This window comes from Ochotona curzoniae, unplaced genomic scaffold (assembly GCF_017591425.1).
Source record: "Ochotona curzoniae isolate NIBS_2020 unplaced genomic scaffold, NIBS_Ocur_1.0 contig_3520, whole genome shotgun sequence".
NCBI classification, from domain to species: domain Eukaryota; kingdom Metazoa; phylum Chordata; class Mammalia; order Lagomorpha; family Ochotonidae; genus Ochotona; species Ochotona curzoniae.
In genome coordinates, this window is record NW_024465894.1 from 17,263,691 (window position 1) to 17,290,586 (window position 26,896).

Genomic DNA, 26,896 nt, shown 5'->3' on the forward strand with positions numbered 1-26,896 from the left:
GCTACCCCCCAGGTCCACCGTGGTGGGAAGCTGTAATCCAGAATCAGAGCCAGGAACAAAGCCAGGCATTTGGGTACAGACACAAGTGTCCTGGCCACTGGGTTAACCACCTGTTCCCAGCAAAGGGTCTGTGCCAGGAGAAGGAGCACAGGTGTTGGGGTATCAAAGGCCCTGGAGCTCCAAGCCAATCCCTATGATTTCTGATCCTATCTGCTCTTCAGGACTTCCAAACAGTGGCCTTGTCAGTTTCTGAATCCCATTCCCTATTAGTAAGAGTATTTTTAACACCTCCCCATGAATGCATATTTATTAATTTACAAATGTACTTGTATTATGCACTGCTTGGACTGATGGGTTATGTACTTCATAGCACATACACAAAAACAGAAAGACTTCAAATCGTGGAATAAAAACACACAGCTCACTATCATACAGGATGGGTAGGATTGGAGGGGAAGGGTGTGACATGTCTTGACACTCCCTGTGTGACAAATTTTGGGCTTAAGTTATTGCTATGAATCTTCAAAATGGTCCTGTTCTGGTTCCTCCCTTCCCCCATTTTCCAGGCAAGAAACAGAATGTCCTTCACCCTCACTTGCGTCGTCAAATTCTACAACTGGGTTTTGGACCCAAGGGGCCAGAGCCTTACTGTGATGTCCTCCAGACCAGGCAGGAAAGGGGGTGGGGTTTGTCTATAAGGCTAAAGAAAGATGCATGGAGTTTTGGTGCCCTCCGTAGCAAGGCTGGGGTGGCCTGACTGAATGGAGGAGTGGGGGGAGGGGGAAGCTGAATGGTAGGTGTGACTCGAACTGCCCTGTCACTCTTCAAGACCACCCTAGCCCCCTCTCCAACCTTGTAACCCCCTCCTCTCCTCTCTCTCACTCTGCCTTTAAAATATGAACAAGTAAATACAGAAGTTTTTTAAAGATGCAGGTGCAGCACCTTGCTTTTCCACTTACCGTGTCACCAACTCAGTCCCCCCTCCACCTTCACAGAGCCTCTGTTTGTTCAACTGCATATGAAGGGCACTGGGGAGTGGAGCAAGGGAGCAAGCTCCTGCCAGGCAAAGCTTGTGTCTGAGCACAGGATGGCCACAGGACCTGGACAAATTGCCTTCCCCTCTTTCTCCCTGCCCCCGCCGATGGAGGACAACGAGGCTTCCTGCTCAAGGGAAGTAGAAGTAAAGTGGTGTGAGCTGCTTGGGCTTTCTCTGATGGCCACGCCCCTTCCTGCCTGGGGATGGACACTTGCCCCTGGGAGCAGCAAGGAGGCCAGCTGGAGCCTCAGCCTCCCTGCTTGGCAAGGCAGCTGGGAGTTCACTGAGGACACCTGTTCCTAGAAGATACCCAAGCCAAGCCAGTCCCTGGGGCACAAAGGAGCCTGAGCCCCACAGGGGCGTTACCAGTGCCCTGGTGGACAAAGCTGCTTCCTGCTCTCTACTTCCTGCTCGGTTCCCTGGTTCACTTTGTCTGCACCTACTTCCCAGGGCTCTGCTCTGGGTAGGCATAACTCCAGGTGCTGGAGAAGCAAGTCCACCCCACCCCCTCCAAGAGAGTAGGAGAGGCCTGGGTGCCCAGTGGATAGATCACACTGGTATGTCACCTGCAGCAGCAGTGGGACAAAGAGACGGGAAGGGATGCGACTGTTTTAGATAGGGTAGTCAGGACAGATTTCCCTGAGGAGGCCCCAGGAAGCGGAGCAGACCTGAAGGTGAACCCGCAGTCTACTGGGGGAAGAGGGATCAGCGAGTGCAGGAGTCGTGTGGTAGGTGCATGCTGCACATGTTCATGAAATCGACGAGTCTGGCTGGAGGGCAGGGAAGGAGGGTGGACATGAGCCAGGGAGGGATCAGAGGTGGGGAGGGGGAGACCACGTTGAGGTTGCTATGAACCAAGAACTTGGGATTTTTATCCCAAATGATGAGGTGGGAATCTGTGGGAAGATGGGGCTGAAGGAAGGACAAGGCAGGGTGTCAGGGAGAAAGGGGGCAGTGCTACTCTAACGCAGGTGAGCTGCCAGGAAGGGGCATGGACTGCAGGTGGTAAGGAGAGGTGGATCTTGTTTCCTGTGAAAGCAGAGCCAAGAGGAGTGGTTGACAGGACGATGGGCAGGCAAGCAGAGAAGGACCTCAGCCCATGAGGCTAGATGAGTTCCAAGCTGAGGTGGGGATCCTGGGACAGAAGCAGCCAACCATTCCTGGCAACCCAAAAGGGTAGAACAGTTAATGTAATGAACTTGGTGCGCCATGCATGGCTTTTTCCCTTGTGTATGGTCTATGACCTTTCTGAAGACTTCTTTTAAGTTTGTATTTTTTTTCTCTCTGTCTCATTGATTAATCTTTGCCCTTAACCTGTTTTCAGATAAGGAAACTGGGTCTGTCCACACCCCAAGATCACACAGCTAGCAAGACACACAGCCTGAAATGGAAAGCATCACCCCAAGTGCCTGAGCTCCATGGTCTCTTCTGAGCTGAAAAGCGAATCCATTGCCTGTTCACGATTTCATTCCCCATGTCCTTGTGTGCCAGTGACCGGTGAGCAGGCCCAGGGCTGCGTACCACTGAAGGCCCTGGCAATCAGGCGAGTTGCTTGGTGCAGGTAGAGAATGAGAAAGCACCATGAGATGTTTGAGTTCAGAGAAGTTAGAAATTGCCAGAGCAAGTGCTGGGGAAGAGAACACCTGGACTCAGAGCTGTGTGCTCTTGGCTAAGGCACTTTCTCATTTTTCTCATCTCTGAAATGAAGAGAAGAACTGTGTCCCACCCCATAGGGGCGAGAAGTTGTGAGGGAGTCTGCAGAAATCCTCCAGGGCCTGGAAAAGGGTGCCTGCACTTGAGCTGTGATTTGTGTTCTGCTTAGGGAATCAGCTCTCAGACCCTGGTCTGCCAGTGCTTCCTGAGACAAGGGGTGCTTTGCCCTGGCGGCACCCCCCAGCAGGGGACCCCTACCCCAAGTGAGCAGAGGAGGGCGTCTTAGCTCAGCACAGCTGGGCTCAGCTCTTCACAGAGCCAGCTCCCCAGAGCCGGGGAACAGTGTTTAGGGGATGACAGCAGGTCCCACCCCTGACGAGCAGAGCCAGGCAAGCTGCCTGCCTGTCTGCAGCTTCGCTTGCCCCGAGAAGCGCTAATTACAGCACGGCTCCCCCAGGCCCTGCCTGGCTCACTGATCTGTCACAGCCCCTTGGCGGCAACAGTGGTGGTGGCAGCATGGCACCAGCTGCAGCCTCAGAAGGGGCACTGTCCTGCTGCCTTCTGCCTTCCTCCTCCTCTTGGGGGATAGGAACCAGGGGCATGGACAGACAGAGGGGCTCAGGAGCCAGGCCCTCCCACCCCGACTCCAACAGGAGTCTGTTCCATGGTCCTCACTGTATAGTCACCAAGCCAGCAGCAGCGTGGGCCTCAACCTGGGAACGCCTTAGGAATGGAGATTCTCAGGAGCCAGACACTCCAGGGTTAAGGGCCCTGGAATTGGCATTTTAGCCAGTTCTCAGGGAAGGGAGGATTGCAGGTCTGATTCCAGGTCAGCTGGGGTGGAGGGTGGGGACACACTGAGCTGAGGGGTCACTTCCCAAAGTTCACACACACTCATTGATGATTTGCTGTTGACCGGCAGGTCCTAGGGCTGCAGCTCCAGGACAGAGCAGTGGCAAACCCTGTCATCCTCCCACCCATGGATAGCAAATAGCTGGGAAATGACCCAGGCTTGGTCCCATCACCTCCAAGCCTGGATAAGTGAGACAGAGTTGGGAAGAACCTGGCCTGAGGGCAGCTAGGCCAAGAGAATTGGAGTACAAACCCCAGGACCTGCTTGTAGAGCTGCCCTCTGGGCCCCTGGCTGCACTGACCTAGACACAGAAAATACAATGAAGATGTGTGATAGGCACAGCAAGTGACCTAGGCTAGGAAAGATAATAGGACCCAGTGAGGACAGCTGGAGGTGGCTCTTGGGACAGGGTAATCAGGCAAGGCCTCCCTGAAATGCTCCCTGTGAATAACAACCTCCACTTTCCCATCTGTAAAATTGGAGATTTCCACATCCCTGAGAAGTATACCTTGAATATGTCACAAGAACAGCTTGGGCAGCCAGCAGACACTGAACAATAGGGACTGCTGCTGAGTTTGGGGAAAGTGAGTTGAAATCCCAACTGGTCTAGCCAGCATGTCCTGGGCAACTCAGTCCATCACCCCATGGAGCCTCAATGTCCATAGCTACAGAATGGGACCAGCAACCACGCTGAAGGAGCAGCGTATGTCATGAGCCACAGAAATCAGCCATGGACAGTTCAGCCCCCAGCCTGCCTTCCTTCCAGCCCTGCCGGCAGCAAGCTCCTCCAAGGCACTCAGGCCCCTCGTCCAGGCTTCCCCGGGAATCCAGGCTGTTTTTATTTTGATCATTCTGGCTCCACAGCTGAGGCCTCTAACTCCAAATGGCTCCTCTTGCCCAGAAAAATAGGTCGTTGGCAACTCCAACCTCCTGCCAGGCCCCACACAAAGGCAGCCCCGTGGGCCTGCCTGCTGACGCCAGCCCAGGGCCACGGGAAGAAGCGAGCAGTCTGGGCAGGGCTGGGTCACTGTAGGTTTGTGCGTGCCCCAGTGCGACAGCCCTGACCACATACTCTGTCTCTGGGTTTGTCTTCTTACCTTTGGGATCCCAGGGGAGTTGGTGGGGCTTCTGGGAGACAATGTATTGGGGTCCTTCAGAAAATTCAAGGAAAACAGACAAAGATGTTGCTTTCCATGAAAAATGTGCATTTGAGGGGGTCTGCCAAAAGCTTATGGAAAACTGCATCTAAAGCTATGTGTGGGTTTCCAAATGTTTTCCCACCAAAATATACCCACCTTGTCATTCCATTTCCTCCAGACCTTTGCAAGCACCCTTGTGTCCAGAAGGGCCTGGCACCCTCGAGGGCACCACCACCCTTCCAGGGACATGGGGACAGCATCAATAAGGCACCCTGGGGACATGGGGGGTGCTGGCCAGATGGGAGTCCCAAAGGTTTGGTTCTGCCTATGACAGAAAGGCCTGAACCCCAAAGACTGCCCTACAGGGGTCCTGAAGGAGTTAAGGAGCCCCTGTGGGATAGAGCCTGCCTCTTACAACCTAATTTCCTAATTTATTTTCTTTACTTGTAACGTCTATTTAGTGACTTGAAAGACTTGAAATGTAGAGTTAACACCCATAAGAGAGGTGTTCCACTTGCTGGTTCACTCCCCAAATGGCTGCAATAGCTCGGGATCAACCAGGTCAAAGCCAGGAACCTGGAGCTTCTTCCACATTGATGCAGAGGCCCAAGCATTTGAGGTCCTCCTCCACTAATTCCCCAGGCTATAAGCAGGGAGCTGGAGCAGCCAGGAATCAAACCAGCACCTGTGTGACTCTAATCTCTGTTTGAACTCAGGCAAGTAGAATGTCCTCGCTGCCCACTGGTCCCTAATGACCTCTCAGCCCTCTTGGTCAGCCACAGGTGACCTTCATGTGGACAGAGGACAAGGTCCAGGGATGAAGGGCCCCTGTGGTGGAAGCCCCACTGAGCGCCTTCACACAAAGCTGCTATTTATAACCAACAGGTGGTTCCATTATTATCTGTCCTAATCCCCTGGCTCCTAATCCCTGGGCAGATTTCTGTGTGGATGGGGAGCAGCAGGGCCTCCTGGGAGCCAGGGGCAGAAGTCTGGAAGACTTCACCTCATGAGCAGTCCATGCCCCAATCTCCCACTCCAGATATAGCATGGGGAGGGGCATCCACCAGAGCCTCACTGGTCATCTTCAGGGTCCTCACCTGCCCCTCTCCCCTCAGCTGCAGGGTGGGCCTTAGAGCCATCTTTCTCCTGTCCAGTGCCCTGATTGTGTGTCCCTCACTCCTGGCCCCTCTTCACTTTAGCACAACTCCTCTACCCCCAGACCACAAACTCCCCTGTCCCACATTCTCCAGCACTTCCAACTCACACAATACCTCGGATTCTTTCTTTAAAGATTTATCTCATTAATTCTTCCATCTCCTGGTTCGCTCTTCAGATGGCCACTACAGCTACGGGCGGGCCAGTCCAAAGCCAGAAGTGTGGGACATTACTAAGGTCTCCCATGTGGGTGGCAGGGGTCCAAATATTTGCGCCACCTTCAGCTGCTTTCCCAGACGCATGAGCAGGAAGCAGGATCAGAAGCAGAGCAGCAGTGGCAGGCTTCATCCAAACACAGCCTCTTTATTTGGGCCTTTAGGGACTCCCAGCAGGACCATCCTTCACTCCCCACCTGCTGCAGAGCTGGTCTTGAGGGGCACAGTGGTGGGTGGTAGGGGCTTTATCTGTGGTATCTGTCTTCCTTGAATATGCAGTTGCGATTCAGCTACGGTTTCTCAGGAGGATGAGCTCACCTCTTCTCTCCAACCTCCATCTTCTGGAGTCCATTGATGATTTCTACACACCTGTTTCTCCATCTCCCGACTGGATTGTAAGTCCCCGGGGGACAGGGGCAGTGAAAGGGGGTTGCCACTCCCAGAGAAGCGAGTGTCAGAACAGTTGTGAAGCGCCTGGGCCTCCATCAGATGCATTCCTGGCACCTGGTTCAGCGCTGAGCTCTTTCAGGTGTTGCTAAGAGTATTCATTCATCTGATCCTCGCCGTGAGCTTTGTGCGCTCACACTCACATTGGTTTTGCTCCAAATGGGGAAGCTGAAGCATGTTTCCCAGGGCTGCAGAGTGAACTCAGAAGTGGGCAGAGGACTTGAACCCATCACAAGATCAGACTCAGCACTGGCCCAGGAGGTCAGCATGGAAGATGGGCCTCGGTGCAATGGTCTCTGGCCAGAGAATCAGAAATTCAACTCTTGGTCCTCCCCCAGATCTTGCTGTGTGGCCTTAGGTAAGTGTTCCCCCTCTCTGGGCCTTAACCCTCGGGGTACAGAGACAGGCCTCCCTCCACACTCACTGGCATCCTCTCTACTGCCATCTGTGAAACCAAGCCCGCAGCTGGCAATCTCTTGGCTCCTTTCCAGTTCACAGACCCTCCAAGTAGCAAAGGGTCATGAACTTCCTTCTGCCCCACAATGCCACACGCCCTGCCCTGTCTGCCAGATGACCCTCTTCAGACCCAGCCAGGCTCAGTGTCCCATCCACTCAAAAGACTCCAGCCAGGGATGCTCCATCCTAGCGGAAAACAGGCTCGTGGCTCCAGGACCTCTCCTCGTCCCGCACATCCTCCACACTCCCAGCCCCAGCCCCTAATAGCGTGACTTTTCGGGAAGCCAGGCTTCCAGGTCCCCTACCTCCTACCCTGAATCTGCCATCATCCAGAACCCAGGGCACCTGATCAGAGGGCACCCACCTCCTTGGGAAGGGCCTGGACCGGCCCTTTTTCTTGCCTGCCCCTTCTCCCCCATCTCCTGCGCCGCTCTCCCAGGCGGCACTCGAGTCCTTCCTACACACACGCTATTTTTGTACCATCATCTCTCCTTTCTTTCCCCTTCCCCCTACACTCACTTCCTGCTTTTCTTCCACCTCGGTCAGGCTCCGAAAGATTCGGGTCCCCCTGGCTTATCCCCAGCCTCACGTGGGGCCCTCAGCTTTGGGGCCATAGGGGCAGGGCCTCTTGGGGAGTGGCAAACGGCAGAACGTGTCCTCTGCCCCGTCACGGCTCCATTCCGCCACCACACGGCTCGCAGCCTCTCGGGGACTATCTGTGGTCAGAGTCCGGAGCAGGGGAGGGCGGCCGCAACTTCCCCAGTCTACCTTAAGAGCCCAGCGTAGCCAGCTCAGCCAGCTCGCAGAGCCGTCCTTAGAAAAACAAGTTTGCGCAAAGTGGAGGGGCCCGGCCTCCGGGCAGCCCCTCGCAGCGCCTCCCCAGCCTTCCAGCCCGGCGGGTGGTGCAGGTCCGGGGCTGGCGGGAGTGGGAGGTACGGATGGGATGGGAGGGATGGGGGCCGGGGGATGAGCGAGCGCGGGCCTCTGCCCCCGCCACCCCATCGGCGGCCCGCGTTGGCTTGTGCCGTCCCGAGTCCCGCGGGCTGTGCCGGGGGCTGCAGCCCAGAGCCCGCGCGGGGGTGCCGGAGCCCAGGCGCGGCGCAGCGCGGGGGCCGCCGCTGCCCTCCCCGGCTGGGCGCGCGGCGCGCAGCCCTCGCTCGTTCCCTCCCCCGGGGCGCGCTGCTGGCGGGGGCGCAGGCGGGCGATCACCGAGAAGGTGCCGGCGGGGCCCGAGCCCCGCAACCGTGCCGGGCAGGAGAGCGGGCGGGCGGGCGGGGAGCGCGCGGGAGGGAGAGAGGGAGGGAAGGTGGGGGCACCCCCCCCCACCAAGCGCGCTGCCGGGAGGGCGGGGGTAGCGGCCGGGACTGCGGGGCCCGGAGAGAGAGCGAGCCGCCGGCGCCTCGAGGAGCCCGGGCGGGGCGGGTGGGCCGCGGCGGGGGCGGCCCCGCGCAGCGGGTTCGGCCGCTGCCCCGCGCCCTGCGCTCCTCGCGTCCCCTCTCCCGCGCTGTCTGTCTCGCTCTGCGCCGCCCCGCGCTCTCTCCCTCGCTGGCTCGTTTGCTCGCTCGCTCTCTTTCTCCCCCTCTCGCGCCTCTCTGTGTCTCTGGCCCTCTGCCTGGCTCCTTTGGGTCTGCTTTTCGCTCCTGCCCCTCTCGCCGGCCGTCCTGCCTTCGCTTCTCGCGCTCTTGGGGTCTCTTGCCTCTGCACCCCCGCTGCACCCCCTCCCCGTCTCCCGATCTCTCCTGGGGAGGGCGGAGGGGTGGCTCCTCCGAAAATCGCAGCGGCGCCGGGGCTCCTAAGCCACTCCGGGCGCTGTTCCGGGGAGGAGGGGGGAAGCCCGGCCGGGCGGGAGGTGGGGGGGGAAGGAGGGGGGAGCCTTAGTCATTTCCCTGCTCCAGCCTGTGCCCGCCGCCCGAGCGCGCACTCACGGCCGCTCTCCTTCCTCGCTCTGCAGCCGCGGCCCATGGAGCCCGCCGGCCCGGCCCCCGGCCGCCTCGGGCCACTGCTCTGCCTGCTGCTCGCCGCGTCCTGCGCCTTGTCAGGTAAGCAACCACCCCCCATCCAAGCTGCCCTCCGCTGCCTTCCCCAAACTGCGGTGCTCAGGCCTCCCAGACTGCTGCCGGGAGCCACTAGGCTTACGTCTGGCAGCACTAGTCAGGATAAAGAACTGCTTGGAACCAGGGTTACAGGTGCAGAGAGTGAGGCCCAGAGAGGGCCAGCGACTTGCCCAAGGTCACACAGCCACGGATCGAGCTGTCCCCGTGAGCTGTGGTGGGTGCAGCACGAGGCTGGGCACTGGAACATAAGGACGAGTTGATTCACCCTGGCCCTGCCCCACTGATCTCAGAGCCGGGGTTGAGGGGGTGTCCCAGCTTCACTAGAAACCCTCTCCTTCCACCTGTCTGACTTTGGGCTGGGAGAGCGGGGTTGGGAGCAGAGTTCTGGGAGATACCTGGAATGGAGCTGTTGCAGTGAGGGGAGTGAGCTCTCCCTCCCGTACTCAGGGTCAAGCCCTGTTTGTGTGTGCATGGGTGAGAGAGAGCCTGGCAGCAGAGGGAAGCTCCTGCGACCCCCAGAGCCCAGGGGGAACGCAACCACTTGTCCCTGTACTGGCTGGAGCTTCTGGCTGTCTCAGCTCCCTCCACGCGGTCCCCCATTTCCCTCCTGCTTCTCCCAGGCTTGCAGGCAGCTCCCTGCAGCTCCGCTGCTGTTACCTGTGGCTCTAGCACACCTTTTGGGTTGGCCTACATCATGCACCTGGCTGTCCTCCTGGCAGGCAGGCTCCTGTCTGTGTTCTCCAAGGGGTGAGGTCACCATTCCCAAGTCCTGCTTCTTAAAGGGGTTTTACCAAATCCTAGGGCTCCTGGGAGGGTGTGGACTGGCGGGGTGATGAATGGAGGCAGGGGAACGTGGGGAGAAGAGTGAGGATCTTGCCCGGCTGCTTCTGGGAGCTGCAATCCAGGTCCTTGCATCTCCCAGCCTTGAGAAAGGAGGTAGAGATGAGCTCAGTATCCACCCCACCCCCGTTGTTGGGTTTGCCGGGAGACGGTAACCATCTGATAGCAGTGAGAAGGAGAACTAGCAAGAGTGGGTGGAAGCAGAAGTGGGGGCTGTGCGGCAGCCTGCCCTGCAGTTTCCCATGAAAACTCTCAGGATCCACAAGCTTCCCCTCCTCCCCCCACTAGCCCATCCCCAGCTCAGTTACAGTCGGGCCCTAGCCGGGCAGAAGGAAGCCCTGATAAATTCCATGTGTCTCTGGTGAGTGACATCTCGGATCCACTCCTTCCTGCCTGGGCACCAGCCCTGTACGGCCTGTAGAAGTCCCCAGCCGCTCCCCTGCTGGCCTTCCTGGCTTGGAGTGGCCAGGGTGCCTGTCACAAGTGCTTAATGTTTGCAGAAGCAAGGAACTGGGCCCAAGTTCATTTCTGCAAGTCTGTTCCAAACCCTTTTCCAGCCAGGCCACTGTGATGCTGTCCCTGGCTGACAAGCACTGAGCTGGGCAGCCGGCCTCTCCCAGGGCTGCCACTGCCACCCTCCATGTGAACAGCTCTCCCCCTTTTGCCTATAAAAACAATCTATAAAATAGTAAAGATTGGGTCATAAAACTTCCGTTCCAATCCATTCAGCATCAATAGCCTGAAAAAGTGGGAGCGGCAGAGGGGCCTGGATTAACTTGGAGATAAATAAATCTGAGGAGGTGAGAATCAGTTGCTTGGTTGAAGGTGATGGGGAAGGGCAGTGGTCCTCACTGCTGGGGCTTCCCAGCATCCTTGACTCAGTGTTCTGTGGAGCCCTGCCCCTCCACCCCAGGGGCGGTCATGGGATTCACCTGTTTTGGCTAAGGGTCGGAACTTCAGGTCCCCAACTCTGCTACCCACAGCCTGGAATTTACAACAAAGCAGAAGAGAGCAGATAGAAGCGCAAAGAGGTGGAAGAAGGAAGTTGTCCAATTTTCTAAGCAAATGGATTTGTTCGAGTGAGAAACTCAAATGTCAGATTGAAAAAGGTGGCTGTGGATTGCCTGTATCCCCGCGTCTCTGGCAGCCAGGGGCGGGAAGAGGGTGGGGGTGGTGGAGGGTGTCACGTGACTGCTGTCACATGATCACCGTTTGGGGGAGAGCTGGTCATGTGGATTTTGCTGGTTGGGGTAGAAGTTTCTAAAGATTGCCTTAGGCATGAATGCTGCCAAAAGGAAATTCTAAAAAGATGCTGGTGAAGTCACTACCCTGTGTTCACCCAGCCAGCGCGAGGCCCATTTCCTCAAACAACTGCACTGGGGAAAGAGGTGCCAGGGGCCGGGGCTGGCAGGGGGACACCTGGGCTACGAGTATCTATCTGTAGGGCCTGCCACTGCACCTACGTAGGGTCCCAGCCTGGGACCTCTAGTCAAATTCCTGCTTCTTCCTTTGCTGTGGTCTGCAGGAGACTTGGTCCAGTCAAGGCTGGGAGAAGAGGGTGGCAGGCCCCCCAGCTGGAGTTACACCCTTTGATGGAGGCAGCCTGCTGCCCACTTCACTTTGCTTCTGGACTTTCCTAAGTGGTGATGGTAATCTTGCTTCCTCTTTCATAAGAAGAGAAGAGGGGTTTGGCTGTGCCAGGCACAGGCTGTAGACTGTCGTGTTCTCCCGGTACTTTCTGACTGCTCGTAATGCCTTTATGGGCTACGTCATGGTGTGGTCATTCCTTTACTCGTGGTCATTCAGCATGTATGAGGTCCTGATGTGACACACCTATGGAGAAAAGGGGAGGTGAGCCGAGGGTCATGAGATAGGCACCTGCCTGCCAGGCTGGGTCTTCTTGCTGGAGTCTGTTCTTAGCCCCCCAGATGATAAAAAGCGAGTCCCAAAATGAGGTAGAAACTTATCCCAGGCCTTGGTGCCTGGGGGGGGGCTGAGGGGAGAGATGGACCAATAGGATCAGGAGGACTGGAGCCAAGCTGGAGGGGTGGAAGGGAACTCCCTGCTGGCTCACGTGGAAGCTCAGGCTGCAGGCCCAAGTCCTCTCCCGTCTCCCAGGTGCCTCTCAGAAAAAGCCTGGCGCGGATGGAGGCAGGGGCCAGGCCCTGCACCCTCAGAGATACCACCGCCCAGGTGCTGGGGCTCCTGTAAGAGTCCCCAATCTGGGCCACTGAGCCCCTGGAATATTCCTCTGTACATCTTCTTGGTGCCCTTTGCGACAGATGGAGAGGGGGTGTGCGAGAGGAAGGGAGGCTAAAAGCGTTGTACAGATCCCACACGTCCCTGCTCGCTGCTTCCAATGGCTCCGTGCGACAGGTTCTTGTCTTATTTGTGGTCTCGGACTGACGGAAGGTACCTCCTCCCTGCCTTCCTGCATGCGCTCAGACTTCTGGCTTGTCAACACGGCTACGTCATGTCACTCTGCAGCTCAGAATCCTGGAGTTGGCTTACCTGCTGCCTGCTGGCCTGGGTCCTGCTGGCCAGCCATGCACAGTAGCACCTGCGAGACCCCCAGCTTTCCCCTGCCAGGCTGGGCCATTTACTGGCATGTTGCCCCTGACCTTCACGTTCTGTCAGGGTGCCGCCCACTCACATGCAGCCTGACCCAATTTGGGGAACACTCTTGTTGTGCAAGCCCATGCCCTTGGCTAAACTCTCATTTGTGTTCCTCAGCTCCCGCCATCCCTGACAGCTGGGAATGCCCTTCCCGGCCCCTCCTTGGGTGCCTGTGTCTGGATTCCGCGCATCCTTTGAAGTTCAACCCCTGTGCCTGCTGCCCCAAAGAGTTGCACTTATCTCTGTCAGCTCCTCAAGCTCTTATCTGCCCATGGCTGGGGCTCCTGGTGACTTCCTCCTCATTTTGTCCCCACAGACATGAGAGTTTGGCTGTCACGTGGATTGTGCAATCCGGGCAGCTGTTTCACCTCTACATGTAGAAGCTAAAGACCCTTGGGTGTCATTCCCAGCCCTTCTGCCTCCTTGGATGATTTTATTGAACTTCTCTGTGCCTCAGTTTCTTTATCTGTAAGTCAGGAGTCCATTAGGGGTTAGATTTCAAGGGTAAAGGCAGTGAACGCGCATGCTTGAAGCCATGCCTTGTAGTTTGTCAGCACTTGGTCCACACCAACCGGCATAACATTATGCGCATTTTCCTCTGTTGGAGTTTCCCGGTCTGGGAAGTCGAGGCTGACACCTGTGAGGCACCTGGCACATAATGCGCCCTCAGAAAACTGAATCGGTAGCAACAGCCCTTCTTCAACTTGGGGTTTTGCCCCTTAGTTTTTATGCTGGGCTGGCCCCGGGCTGATATGATTCAATTCCCTATCCTTGGGAGTAAGTGCTGTGAGCCCAGCCTGCCTCTAGGTGTCTCTATCTGGATCCACGGGTCTGGAATTATCCATTCCAGAGCCTTGGAAAGCCGAGAAAGCTGGGAGCTGCAGAGACAGGGACTGGTGGAGCTCATCCAGCAGCATCTCCGAGGCCCCGGGGGCTGAGGGTGGGGGACACGCGGCACCCCGTGGCCCAGGCCTGGACTTAGTAAAGCTGGGCGGCGCTGGAGGATGTAGCTATCGGAGGCAGGGATCTGGCAGGCTCCCAAATTCTGCAGGGACTAGAAAGCACTAATGGAAACCATGGTGTCTGGCTACTCCGTGGGCTCAGCACTTCGGGGGGTATGCTCCCAAGGGTCCTCATGGCCACCCTGGATGCTGTGCATAGCATCATGTGACACATCGGCTGATGAGGAAATTGGAGCTCAGAGACACGAGGCAGTTTGTCCAAAGCGGCACAGGAATCAGCAGGCTCAGCCACCACCAGATCCCCTCACGTTGTGTCCTTCCCTGGCTTTGGGGAACAGGGGTGCTGGCATCCTGCCAGCTCTAGACTCCTGTCCTGTGTCGTGTGCCAGTGGATCCATGCATCCTCTCTGGGGAGCTGGGCAGCAGGTGTTCCCACGACCCCCTGCTCAGGCAGGAAGCAAATGTTTTCCCAGCTGAAGCTGCTGCTGCTTTCTTGTTCACATTGGGCTGGGACTAGGGCCAGTCTTCTTATGGAGCCCCTGCAAGATGGATTTTCCCTGCCAGGGGTCTGGGCAGGCCTTCAGTCCAGGGAAATGCAAAACAGCGAAGGTGGAAGTCAGGCACAGTGGGGGGTGGCCTTGAATTGGTTCTTTGTGTCTGTAAGATTTCCTGGTCCCTCCTCCGCGGGCACAAGGTGTTGGAGCTATGGATTAATGCCAGGAGCCTGGGCAGATCAGGTGTTCTGATCAAGAGCCTGGAGTGAGCCAAGGGCTTGGCAGCCGTAAGGGACAGTTGGAGTAGGTGGGTGGCGAGGCAGGGGCCGCCTCCAGTGTCCCTCTCTGCCAGCCTGTTGGCACTCTCAAGGGCTGGGAGACCCAGGAAGAAGGAAGCAATCAGTGTGGAGCACTTGGCATGCGTGCGTGCGTTCCCACTTTCTTATCGCTTTCTTTGGGGGAGATATCAAACATATGCGCCCTGAGAAGGGGTGACGTCATGTTCCCAGCCTCCACATGGACCAGCTCTGGTACCAAGCAGTCCTGCCTACCTCTTGCTCCGCCTGTGGGATGCACCAGACACCACTTCCCCATTGCGCCTGTTGGTGGGCACTGCCCTCTGGTCCATGGGTTGTACTAACGTGCCCCGGGGTCACCCCCAAGTGCTGAGCTGGGCTGCTCCAAGGCTGCTTGGCTAGGGAGAGTGAAAGCCAAGATTCAGCCTCCGCTTAATCTCAGTACTTTGCTGGCCTTCTTCGAGATATTTCCTGGTGAATATTCATTTAGCAAGTACTTGAGAACATGTCCCGTGTGTCGAATGTGGCTCTCAGGGTTGGGGAAAGCTGCCCTGAGCGAGCTGCAGAGACACCTGCTCTCTGGGGAAGTGGGGGGGACTGGTGATCTACTGAGGAAGCCAAGCGAATCTCAATAAACACTCAGACACGAAGTCAGGTGGAGACAGTGCCATGAGGAAACCAGAGCAGGATGGGGGGCACAGGGGAATAGCTGCCCTTACAGTAGGAAGGGCCAGGGGAGGCCCCAAGCCTGCAAGCCCTTCCCATGTGTCCCTGAGATAGCAGGGAGGGCCAACATGGCTGGAGTAAAAGGAGACAGGTGGCAATGGAGGGGGGAGGAGGAGGAATGGTCAGCAGAGGCCAGAACTGGACCTGGCAGGATCAGGTTTGCCAAACACTTCAGGCTGTGTGACCAGGTCCTTATGCTTTCTCTTATTTCATTCTGTGACATCTGGAACTACTGCTGAACCCATTGGACAGATGTGGAAATGGAACCTCAAAAAGACCCAAGGACACACAACCTGTAGGCACAGAGTTAAGAATTGAGCTCCAGCCCCCTTTTTGTTTCTACCCCGGGTTCTTCACCCTCCTTCATCATAGCACATAAGCAACTCATAACTCAGGTCATCCTTGGGTTTGCTGCAAACCATGCAGTGGCTGTCCCTGAGAAAAAGCATTCCTAGCCAGTGGTGGCTCCAGGACCTGGCTCTGCAGCATCCTCTCTCACCATCTTCACTTGCCTCTGTGGTCTTCAGCCTCACTGGGCCACCTCCTGTGTCCTTCCCCACAGGCACCAGCTGCTTCCAATCTCAGGGTCTTTGCACTTGTTGCTGTGGCTCCTGCAGCACTCCTGAGCCTTGCCCAGCCCTCTAAAGTCCTCTGTCACAGGACACACTGGACACTTGACTTCTGCTCTATTTGCTGCCTTCCCAACCCACCCTTCACCCCCTGCCAGCAGGTGGGTGCATCTGCTTGTTGAGTGGAAGAATGGGGCAGGTGTGAAAAGAGCAGACTTAGAGCCAGGAGGTCATGCAGGCAGTGACCTTGGTCTGAAAGTTGAACCTGAGCCCTGGCTGCCATGTGTGTCTGCCTGTGTGACCTCGACTATACCCCTTGGGCCTCTGCTCCATGTGCTACCACCAGTAAGTGCCTAGTGAGGCCAGGAGAGGTGGCTAGGAAACCCCCCAATTCCTGCTTTAAATTCTGCCAAACACATCAGAATGAATGCACATGGGCCACATTGTTAGTTGGCCACGGTTAAGGCCAGCTTCCTCTAAGGGGGTAGTCACAGCACAGGCAGTCTGGTGGGACTGCCATGATAGAGGGAGGTGGGGTCAAACCTCATTGAGCCTAGGGCTGAGCCCTGGTGGAATGAAGGTGGTGGGGTCCCCAAGGAGATTCAGGGAGGCATGGCATGCCCCAGGGCAGGGTCAGTGCTGTTTCCATGGTGGCTGAGTTGCCATCGGAGTGGGCGGAGTCTCTGCTGTATTGTTAACCCCCAATAGAGACCTGTTCCCTTGCCCCTGCAGCTCAGCCTCCCCTTCCGACACAGGAGGCTCCATCTTGCTGTGAGCCCCTCCTGCTCGCTGGCCTGAAATCAGGTTCTGGTCTAGCTCTGAGTCCTGATGAGCCGAGGAACAGGTGTCTTGTCTCAGTCTTCCCACCTGCAGAATGGAAGTGCTGCCTTGTTCCTCCCTGTACAAGGAACCAGTGGAGGGTTAGGATGACGGACAGCCAAGTGAAGTGCTTGTCCAGAGCAGCACAAAGGAATCCAGGAAGGGTTTGGGTGAGGTCACAGCTGGCTGGTGCTTGTCCCCTGCTGTCTGCGGCAGAACACAAAATCTTGAATGAACACGTCATTTTTAAGGGAGCCTTCATCTCAGCTGGGGAGACCTTGGGAGTCCTGTCGCTGGACAGGACCCTATACGAGAGAGTGCGTAGGTGGCTTCAGGCTCCTGAGTCTGTGCGCTGCCTCGCTGGGTCACAGCCTTTGCCCTGTGCTTCTGCTGTGAATGCCTGGCCGCATGGTGACAGCTGCTCAGCTCCACTCTTGACATGCTTAGCCCCTGCCAACTTCAGGACAGCCCTGGTGCTGTTGGTGAGATCATCACATGATTCCCATTCTACAGATGGGTGACAGATCCGGAGGGCTGAGAACATCTTGGGGTCCCTGCAGGGCAAAGTTAGAATCCAAACCCCCACGCACATTGCCAGGCATATGGTCATGCCTGAGGGCCTGCTCGCAAGGAATACATGCCATTCTGGCATAGGAGGATGGGTGGTCTGTACTTAACCAGGGAATGGGGGCTACCTCTTGTGGAAGGTGATATGGACGAAAAGAAGCTGAGTGTGAAGGAGGCAAGGGAGCCAGCTGTGTAGATACTCAGGGGATGCCACGTCATACCCCAGAGGACAGGATGTGTAGGCCTCCTAGCCCCAGAGCCCAAGCCCTGTGCTGTCTTAGCTCCCTGAGGTTCCTGTGGCATGGAGGGGACCACCAGGGCCTTTACCTCCTGCAGGGATGGGCCATTGTGCCCAGGTCTCATGGTGGAGATGGCCAGGATCCAGCAGGGGCTCCCACCTGCTTCTCATGCCACACTTCTCCCCATTTGTTTCAGCCTCAGTGCAGGTGGCCGTTTGTAGCGCAACTCCAAGGTTGTTTCCACCCAAAGGGTGTATCCAGTAGTGCCAGCAGAATACCTGAGCAATGACCTGCCTTTGAGATGGGCACTGAGCCCTGTTAGACCAGCCTCAGGCTGGCTGCCCACAGGTGTGCTTAACCCACACGCACAACCCAGAGACTCCACTGTGTCCCAGATTGTGCAGGGCCCTGGTCTCGCTCCTGCAGCTTTATCCTCACTGCTCTTGTTATCGCCTGCCTCTGCCAGCCTTCCAGCCCTAACTCAGGAAGTCTTCTCAGATCCTACTCCTCCTCTGAGATCGCAGGGTTCCTCTCGCAATACTGATGGTCTCTAGCATGGTCATTGCCCCTGTCCAAGACTACCTCACAGACAAAGCAGATCTCAAGGTCTAGGGCCTATGGCATCCAGGCAGTGCCCAGGGAAGTTTGCGAGGGCAGAGAGGGCTCAGGCCCACTGAGCTAATGCTGTCAGAGCCCCAGGCTGCCTTAAGGGGAGCCTCTGAGTCCATGGACAGTCCGTGGAGTGAATACGGCTCTGGGACCCTCTGGCTCCCTGCCTGGATCACACGCCCTGGCGGGCAGTCCTAGGCTGGCCCATTCACAGCTATGCCCTGTGCTTAGCAAGTGGTAAGCAGGTGTTCTAGAAAGGTTAGAGTCCCCTGTGTAGAGTGGGGACTGTGCAGGGCCTCGAGTGCCAGGAGCTGACTACAGGCTTGAGTGAATTGTCTTTCCCACCATCCCCCTCTTACCACTGTGTACAGGGAGACCCCACCATGATGGACAGCCTCGCAAGCAAGGATGTGTAGACATGCAGGTTCATACAGGCCATAGCCTCCCTGCCTCCCCACCTACCATCCTGCTCTCGTCCACACATCCTTGCACTCACATGCATGGGGACAGCATGCCATCACTCACACCCCCACCAGCTCACCTCCCTGCACACACACACATTCACGTGCATGCCACCCCTGCAGTCACCCTCCCCCTCAAAAACACACATCCCCACGCTCACACCCTGCTGGGCATCTGTCCCTATTCCCACGCATGCCCAACTCAGACACTCTCCCCTGTACACAGTACACAGCCTTCGTGCTTGGGCACACCTGCTGCCTTTTGGACACACCCCTGTGCTGCACCCACACGCCCACATGTGCACGTGTCCTCAGAAGTGCAGATGCTTAAGTTGTGGACGCAGATGTGCATGGACCTCCATCACATTCACACGTGAACTTCCACGCATGCTCGGCACTGGCACTCCTGCATCTCCTGTACGCTCTGCCATGCCACCCGTTGTGTGCCCTGGTTCCCTACCCTCTAGCACGCCAGTGTCCCTGTGGCCTTCTGCACACTCCCATATGTCATGCTCTCGCCCACAGCCACCAGACTGTGACCAGATGAAACCAGAAATGGCACTTGATGGGCGGTGTCAGAGAAAGGGGTGCCAGGCTGTCTCTCTTGTCCCGGGCATCTGGGGAATGCAGATATCAGGCTCCTTGAGTGTGGGGACTCCAGAGGGTCCCTCCTGCCATGGTGTTTTTGGACAAGCTTCTGGGCCAGAGGCAGTGTGTAGCCACCTGGGCCCAGCTGGCTGTGGGGGTATGTCTGGGCCAGCTAGATTCTCCCTAGCCCAGCGAAGCGGAGCCTGGAAACTTCACACCCTGGTGTGCGATAGCACGGCCCCTCCCTTCAGCTTCTGCTCCAAAGTTGCCTTGGGTTTCATTAGGAAATCATCTGTGCTTATCTTCCCACTCCTTAGGAAAGCTGTTTCCCATCCCACCCACCCCCTTTTTTTTTCTAATCTCAAAGCCACATTGTGGTTTTTGTTTTGTTTTGTTCTTGTTTTAAGATTCATGTATTTGAAAAGCAGAGTTGCAGAGAGGAGGGAACAGAGAAGGAGAGAAATCTTCCATCTGCTGGTTTACTCCCCAAATGGCCACAATGGCCAGGACTGGGCCAAGTGGCGACAAGGAGCCTCAAGCTCCAGCTGGGTCTCCCACATGGGTGGCAGCAGCCCAAGCAATAGTCCATCTTCTGCTGCTTTCCCAGGTGCATTGGCAGGGAGCTGGGCCGGAAGTGGAGCAGGTGGGACTTGCATCGTTTCCCATATAGGATGTGGATACCACAGGGAGTGGCTTAACTTGGTGTGCCACAACACCAGACCCTGAACATGGGCTTTTAAAAAAAACATCAAAGATGTCTGAGTCCCATGCTCTGTTTTCAGAGATGCTACCTTGCTGCATCTCTGGGTGGTGTTTCACACAGGCTTGACCAACTGGAGAAAAGGAAAGGAGTGTTGGGGGCAGCTGGTCAGAGGGTGGGAGCTGGGGGCAGAGACACGGGCTGGTGCTGCCATCTCTGGGCAAGCTGGGGCTCCTTGTAAAGCAGTCACTTGCATGATTTCTTCCAAGTCTGTCTTCCCACTCACATGCAGGTGCCAGGGGGACAAAGGTACAGCTACTCTGTAAGTCCTCACCCAGAGCCTGGTATGCCCCGGGATACACGTACCTGTCCCTGGCCTCCCTATGACGTGGGCTCCTGGGACTTGTGGGTGCCGGCTTCTCCAGCAACAAGGTCACACACAGGCGGTTTCTATTTCCCTTAGACAGTGCACTCACGTGTCTAATTTCATTACTTTTGTTTTTTCCAAAAGCAATCAATATACACTGCAAAAACAAAGCCAAAAAAAAAAAAAACTTTGGTGGATTCAGTGACTTTATGAGCACATATGCCTGCCCCAGTCCTGTTGCTGGGCTGACACATCATGACCTAGTGGAGTCTGCCTTCTCATTCTAGACACTTTTCTCTGCACATGTGGTTGGTACTGCAGCTAGCAAGGACTTCCTAAACATCTCCCAAGCAAAGTGTTAGGAGCTGGGGAAAAAGCAGCGAACAGACAGGCTGTTCATCCCAACAGTTAGCACATAGGTGACATGCACATTGCTGGTACACATTTTTTAGTACAGTGACATACTGTAAATACCCTTTCATGTTGATGCAGTTTAAAATACCTTTAAAAAATACTCAACATGGTGGGGAAAAAAAAAAAGAGAAGAGCCCCATCAATTATAGGTTCACAGCCCACTGAGAGTCACATTTTATAGCTTTGCATGGTGCCTTGCCATTGCTCATGTATAGCTTTACTTTATTTTACAGTCAATGAAAGCAGAGTTTTTCTTTCCGTTTATTTTCCTCGCACAAGTAATGCCAACAGAAAACAACCCATAAAAGCAAAATCCCGGGTATTCTTACCACCTAAAATTAATCACCATCCATCCTTTTGTGATTTTCTTGGTAAATTTGCCCTCAATTTGAATCTGTCCCTTGCTGACCAGCTCTGGGCTGACAGCATGTTTCCAGTGCCCTTCTGCCCCAAGACCTTGAGTCCTTGGGCCGAGTCTTCCTCTCCCCAGGACTGTCATTGTCCAGCATCAGACACCGCAGCGATGACTTGGCTATCACAGACTCACCACCCCACCGTCTCTCCTTCACATGGTAGAATATTCCCAATTTCTCAGGTTTTGTTTGTTTTTATTGGAAAGGCAGATCAGATTTATGGGGAGAGAAGGAGAGACAGAGAGAAAGATCTTCCATCCCCTGGTTCATACTCCAAAAGGTCACAACAGCCAGAATTCAGCCCATTGAAAGCCAGGAGCTAGGCGCTTCTTCCAGGTCTCCCAAATGAGTGCAGGGTCCCAAGGCTTTGGACCATCCTCCACTGCTCTCCCAGCCCATAAGCAGAGAGCTGGATGGGTAGTGGAGCAGCCAGGACTCAAACCAGCGTCCATTTTAGGATACTGGTACAAGATGAGGATTTAACCACAGAGCCATAGCTGTTGCTCCAGGTCCCTACTTCTTGTTTTGATGAGAACATTTCCGTGAGGAAAGCAGAATGTCTACACCCATCCCTGATGATCCAAAGGTGTGATTTTACCTTGTTTGGATTCACTCATGTTTTAACTAGCTCACATGAAAATGTTGATTGTAATGATCACTGATGATATGATATGAGATTATTTTGTTTCTATACTTTTTTTGTTATCTCTAAATACTTTGCGATCAACAGCTTTTATTTTACATAACCAAAGTGTAAGTTTAAATTATAGGCTATGAAAAACAATTTTCCATATTAGCCACAGTCAGAATAGTGGCTTGGTGTGGTGGTCGTCATCCCAGGGAGGGAATAGGCCATGACCCACTTAACCATCCCCTATCCTTGGGCATTCAGGTTTTCCCTGGCTTTTTCAAAATTATGCAGGAAACCACGTGTGTGAAGGGAAAGCAGGTTACTCCACACCTGCAGTCCAGCCCGCCAGACGGCTTTCCGCTCCCCTTCAGGGCCTGGGAAAGCCTGCCTAGCTTCCCTCCACTCCAGAAGATGGCTCTGTCCCCTTGAACAGCCGCTTCATCCTGCCAGGAGGGTGAGAGAAAACAGGAAATGGTTTTGTTGGCAATGCTGGCCCAGTGACCCCGGATCTGGACCACAGAAGAGATTTTTAACAAGTCCGGTTCCCAGAACAGAACCTGCCGAGAGCAAGAAAAGAAAGCAGGCAAGGAAGAAAAAAAAAAAAAAAAAAACCTCCCTGCTGGAAAAAACACATACCAAGATTAAAATAATATTTGGCACTTACGTCGCACTTTTAAAATTCTTCAAACGCTTTATAAACACTAGCTAATTAATTAAGCTGCCTAAATCTGGCTGCAGTTGGTGGAGAGACTGAGGAGCTGTAAGGAGCTGGGGGGGAGGAGGCGGAGTTTGGGGGTGGAGGACAGCATCTACTGGATTGCAGATTTTATTGTCACCCACCCGGAGTGTGACTGCAGGCCCCAGCTTGCTCCGTCGCTCCGCTCGCTGCTCCCTCGCTGACTGCTGACTCATGGCCCGGTGTTATTGATAAGGATAATAATAACCATGATCTGCTCCAGGCCTATGCCAACTCCCAGATGTGCCAGGGTTAGCTCCATGTAACAGATGAGGAAAGTGGATCAGAGAGGATGTTCACCCAGGGTCAAAGGGCAAATAAAACCCCTGTTTCCTTCACTGAGCAGTGTGTCCACATGGCACCTCATTCTTGAGGACCCAGTGTGTGCCCCCCACCCCTTCTTGTTTGGAATCAGAAGCCTGGCTGAGCCTCAGAGGCTGTTGCCTCACAGCTATTGTCCACACCCCCCAAACCCCAAGCATCTCCTGCTACCTCGTCCTTCCTGGCTTCTCCCTGCATCTTCCCCTGCACTCCCACTCTGTCTACCCTGGGGCCCTGTCTCACCCACCTCCAGAGTCTTCCATCATGGGGCTCCCTTCCTGTAGCTCACCTGTAGGGCCTCCTTCCAACTACACAGCTCAAACCCTGGGGGCCTGGACTGGGTGTAACTTCTGTGTGTTCCTAGTGTCTGGGACAGGCCTGACTTAAGAGGCCTCAGTGAGGGTTGCTGGCGATGCGGTGTGAGCCACAGCCTGTATCCATGCATTGCTTGACGATTGTGACAGCCTCCCCCGTCATGGTTCAGGGCCAAGGGCTTTCTTTCTTTCTTTCTTTCTTTCTTTCTTTCTTTCTTTCTTTCTTTCTTTCTTTCTTTCTTTCTTTCTTTCTTTCTTCCTTCCTTCCTTCCTTCCTTCCTTCCTTCCTTCCTTCCTTCCTTCCTTTCTTTCTTTCTTTCTTTCTTTCTTTCTTTCCTTCCTTCCTTCCTTCCTTCCTTCCTTCTAGGTGCGATCTCGTTTTGCTTTCAGAACAAGGCAGAAGGCTAGGGGGTGTCCCACCTATTTATAGATATAGAAACCGAAGCTTAAAACCAGTGCAGAAACTAGGGTCCCATGGGAGTAATGGGTAAGCCAGGGTTTCAAACTAGATCTGATGGCTTCTAAGACTGGACTCTTGTTTGTGACATGTCCTTCCCCGACCCCCAGCACGTTTGCTGTTCCTGGAGCTTGGTAGTGTTGGACTCACAGGAGCTGTGTTACTGTGTCACAGATGGGCCAGGGCTGTGAGGCCTACAGAGGTCATGCTTCCCTTTGCGCAACAGCTGCCATGGTTGGGGACACTGGTGCAGGTCCTGGGGGCATCTCAGTCACCTGAGAGATGGCCTCAGGTCTCACAGCTGTCAGCCTCCAAACCCTGACTCAGGCCCACTTTTTCTTCCATGTCAATACACAAAGGCCGCACTCAACCTCCCTGATCAAGTTCTGCTTCCTGAGCCAAGCCAGGTTCAGATGCCAGTGCCTTGGGGAGCCCCTGACTTATCAGGCCACTGTCTACTTCCATGCCTTTGCCCAGGCTGCTCCCTCTTTTAGGAATAGGGCTACTTCATGCTGATAAATGCAGATGTGAATCCCACTGCCCAGCTCAGACATAGATGTAGTCTCAAGGGCTCAGCACTCAGGGTGCCTCAGTTTGTTCAGTTTGTTCATTTCATCACATTTCAGTCCACAGGCCCATGAGAAGGTTAAATGAGATGATATGTGCAGAGTGCTGAATATGAGCTGTGTTGGTGAGTCTTACTGATGCACATGTACAAGCTCTCTGTCTCCTCCCCCAACAGTGGCAGCAGAGGAGGAGCTGCAGGTGACTCAGCCTGACAAGTCCGTGTCGGTGGCAGCTGGAGACTCGGTGATCCTGCGCTGCAGCGTAAACACCCTGCTGCCCGTGGGACCCATATACTGGTTCAGGGGGGCTGAGCCAGACCGGAAGATGATCTTTGACTTTAAGGGAGGCCAGTACCCCCGAGTCACAAACATCTCAGACACCACAAAGCGACAGAACATGGACTTTTCCATCCGCATCAGTGACATCACTACAGCAGACACCGGGACCTACTACTGCGTGAAGTGGCAGAGAGAGGGTACTGCGGATAAGGAGTTTAAGTCTGGACCGGGCACTCAGGTGTCTGTGCAAGGTGAGTACTGGGAAATAACGAGAAACTGCCCCTACCCACCCCCAACCATTCTGCAAGGCTTCCCTCCCGCAGTAGGGACTGACAATTAGAAGGACTTGTGGGTCACAGGCCTGCCTGGGGCTTCAGGGAGAGCATTCCTTTGGTGGGGCTGGCCTCTCTTCACGCAGCAGGCTTGGGGTGCACCTACTATGTGCTGGGCTCCCCTGGGACACACTGGGTGTTGTCATAGTCCAGTCTCCCTTGGAGCCCTGGGCAAAGGCAGGCAGGTGCTGCACATGGGACACTGTGTGTCAGGACTCAGGTGTGTGGAGATTCTCCAGCACTGAGTCCTCAGGGCCGTACCCTGGGCCCCGGTGATGCCCTGGAAAGAAAGGGTAGAGCCAGGTGCAGGACTTTTTCAATGGCATCATGTCCTGAACTGGGATAGTTGGGAGGGCTGGTGTTGGGACCAGATGAGGCAGGCCCAGTTCAGGGAGGAACGTGGGAACACAACCAGCAAGGGGAATGACCCACAGGGTGCATGAATGATGAAGGCAGGGTCTGGGTTTTCTCAGCCTCAGACTCTTCATCTGTGAAATGCTGATAACCCGGGGCTCCTTTTGGAGGGTGGGACAAATTTGGGATCCTCTCAGGAAGTCCTCAGCATAGAGCAGGCACTCCTGAATCCAGGAGTTGCCAAGGTGTGTGATTCTGGGCAGGTCCAGGCTTCCCTTGGGTTTCCACTTCCCTACCCATGGCATGGGGATGAGCATGGCCACTGTCCTGGGTATGGTGAGGACCTCAGAGGGTGAGCCCAGAGTCCTGGGTACACTGGGGTCAGGGCTGGCAGTGAGCATTATCGGTAGGCAGTGGTGAGGGGGGCCACAGTTGTACCCCACGTACCCATCACCTTTCCAGGCAGGGAGACAAAGAGCTCTGCAGGTGTTCCTCAAAGCTCCCTGAGTACAGCCCCATTCCCCTCACACTCCCAACTCAAACTCTTCTGCACTTTAGAATCCCAGACCAGGCAAAACTTAGGGCCTAGGCAGCTCAAATTTTAATTACACCAGAAAGTGCCAGAACAGAACCAGGGTCCAGAAGCCTGAAGCCACAGAGGAGAAGCAGGGTTCCACCCCTACAATGGTGGTACCCTGGGGCTGGGCCTGAGAACACTTTGAGGGTGTGGATGCTTCAGAATAGCAGGAGCCTGGGCAGCCCTGGTGAGGCCCCGAAGTCTGTCAGGGACCCATGCCACACACAGCCTGGCCATGCCTGCTCAGATCCAGCCTCAGTGTCTTAAACCTGCTTGTGTCTGAGCAGCAGGAGCCCAACAGGTGCCTTCCTGCCTGCAGCCACAGACCTGTCCCCTGCATAGCCCACAGGGCCGTGCAGGATCCATGCTCCTGCCTGGTACTAGCGCACCTAAGGCACCTGTGAGCTTGCTGGGGCTTTGCAAGCCAGTTCGCCAGACTGTTTCTAAGGATCTTTAAGAGTGCAAGTCCTCCCTGGGTGGTTCCTGCTCCTGTCCCCGCTGGGTGTCAGGCTGCTGCCAGGCCTGGACTGGGGCTCCTCCCATGCCTCTGCTTATTCCCAGCCTACCTGCCACAGCTCTAGACAGCTCTAGAACCGGGAGAGGCCTGTGCATGGTCGCACTGTTCTTTATTAAGTACCTCCTGTATGCTAGCCTCTGTGCCTTGCATCCCTCCTCATTCTTACAAGAGTACTGTTTTTTACCAATTTTGGGCAGAAAAAGACACTGGGGGCTTTGGAAAGGTAAGAACTGAGATGCTAAAATCAGCCCACGTGGGAATAGATGAGCCCCCGAATCCTCTACCACCTATGTACTGTTGGCCAGCCATGTTGTCCCTTCCAACTTTTCCCAGGCTCGCACCTTATAGGGCTACTGGACTTGGTGTTGGCAGCCAGGATCAGGCCCCAGGACCTCCTTAGCAGATGATGACTAGAGTTATGACTTGATACCTGTTAGATGGGGGGTGTCCATTTTAAATATGCTCCAGTCCCTGGCATACAGTGGCACAGTGTTTCTCCATAGCCTATGGAGCCGTGGATGGGGACTCTCTATGGAATCCACAGATTCCAAGTGCTGACTGTAGTGTCTGTTATCCACATACTTTTTCAAGGAAAACCATTGAGGAAAAAAGAGAGAGAGAGAGATTTACTAGAAAGGCAAAATAAATGACAGAGGGAGAAACAGACAAAGGTATCTTCCATCTGCTGGTTCACTCCCCAAATGACCCCAGTGGCCAGGACTGGGCCAGGCCAAGGCCAGGAGCCACAGCTGCATCTGGGTCTCCCATGTAGATGGCAGGAATCCAAGTGCTTGGGCCACCTTCTGCTGTTTTCCCAGGTGTGTGAGACTGGAGCTGCATCAGAAACAGAGAGCTAGGACTCAAACTGGCACCCATGTATGATGCTGCTGCTGTTGTTGCAAATGGCAGCTTAACCTGAACCACCCCTCACAACAGTGTTGACTGATTACTCAAATGTGCTTGATGGGTGTTGCAGAGAAGGTTAAATATGCATATATGCAAATGCACTGGGTGATCATTAGCGCTGTGGAGATCCCTTTAGGACCTGGTTGCAGGGAGGGCTGCCCAGGTTCTTGGAATTCACCCACACATCGTGTGTGCTTGTAGGGACACAAAGTGGTTCT

The 26,896-nt window shown here is 55.2% G+C and overlaps 1 protein-coding gene across 2 annotated transcripts in view; it reads left to right on the plus strand.

Moving 5' to 3' along the window:
* The first annotated feature begins 7,779 nt into the window (after positions 1 to 7,779).
* LOC121157440 (tyrosine-protein phosphatase non-receptor type substrate 1-like) overlaps positions 7,780 to 26,896 on the plus strand; it is a 32,912-nt gene continuing 13,795 nt past the window's right edge. The window contains exons 1-3 of one of the 2 annotated variants that reach the window (XM_040981710.1): positions 7,780 to 7,862; positions 8,906 to 8,993; positions 23,887 to 24,243. In XM_040981710.1, coding sequence (XP_040837644.1) covers positions 8,915 to 8,993; positions 23,887 to 24,243 — 436 coding nt within the window. In that variant the 5' untranslated portion in view covers positions 7,780 to 7,862; positions 8,906 to 8,914. Of the gene's footprint in view, positions 7,863 to 8,360; positions 8,994 to 23,886; positions 24,244 to 26,896 lie in introns of those variants that run through there. The other variant, XM_040981712.1, reaches the window with a different exon arrangement.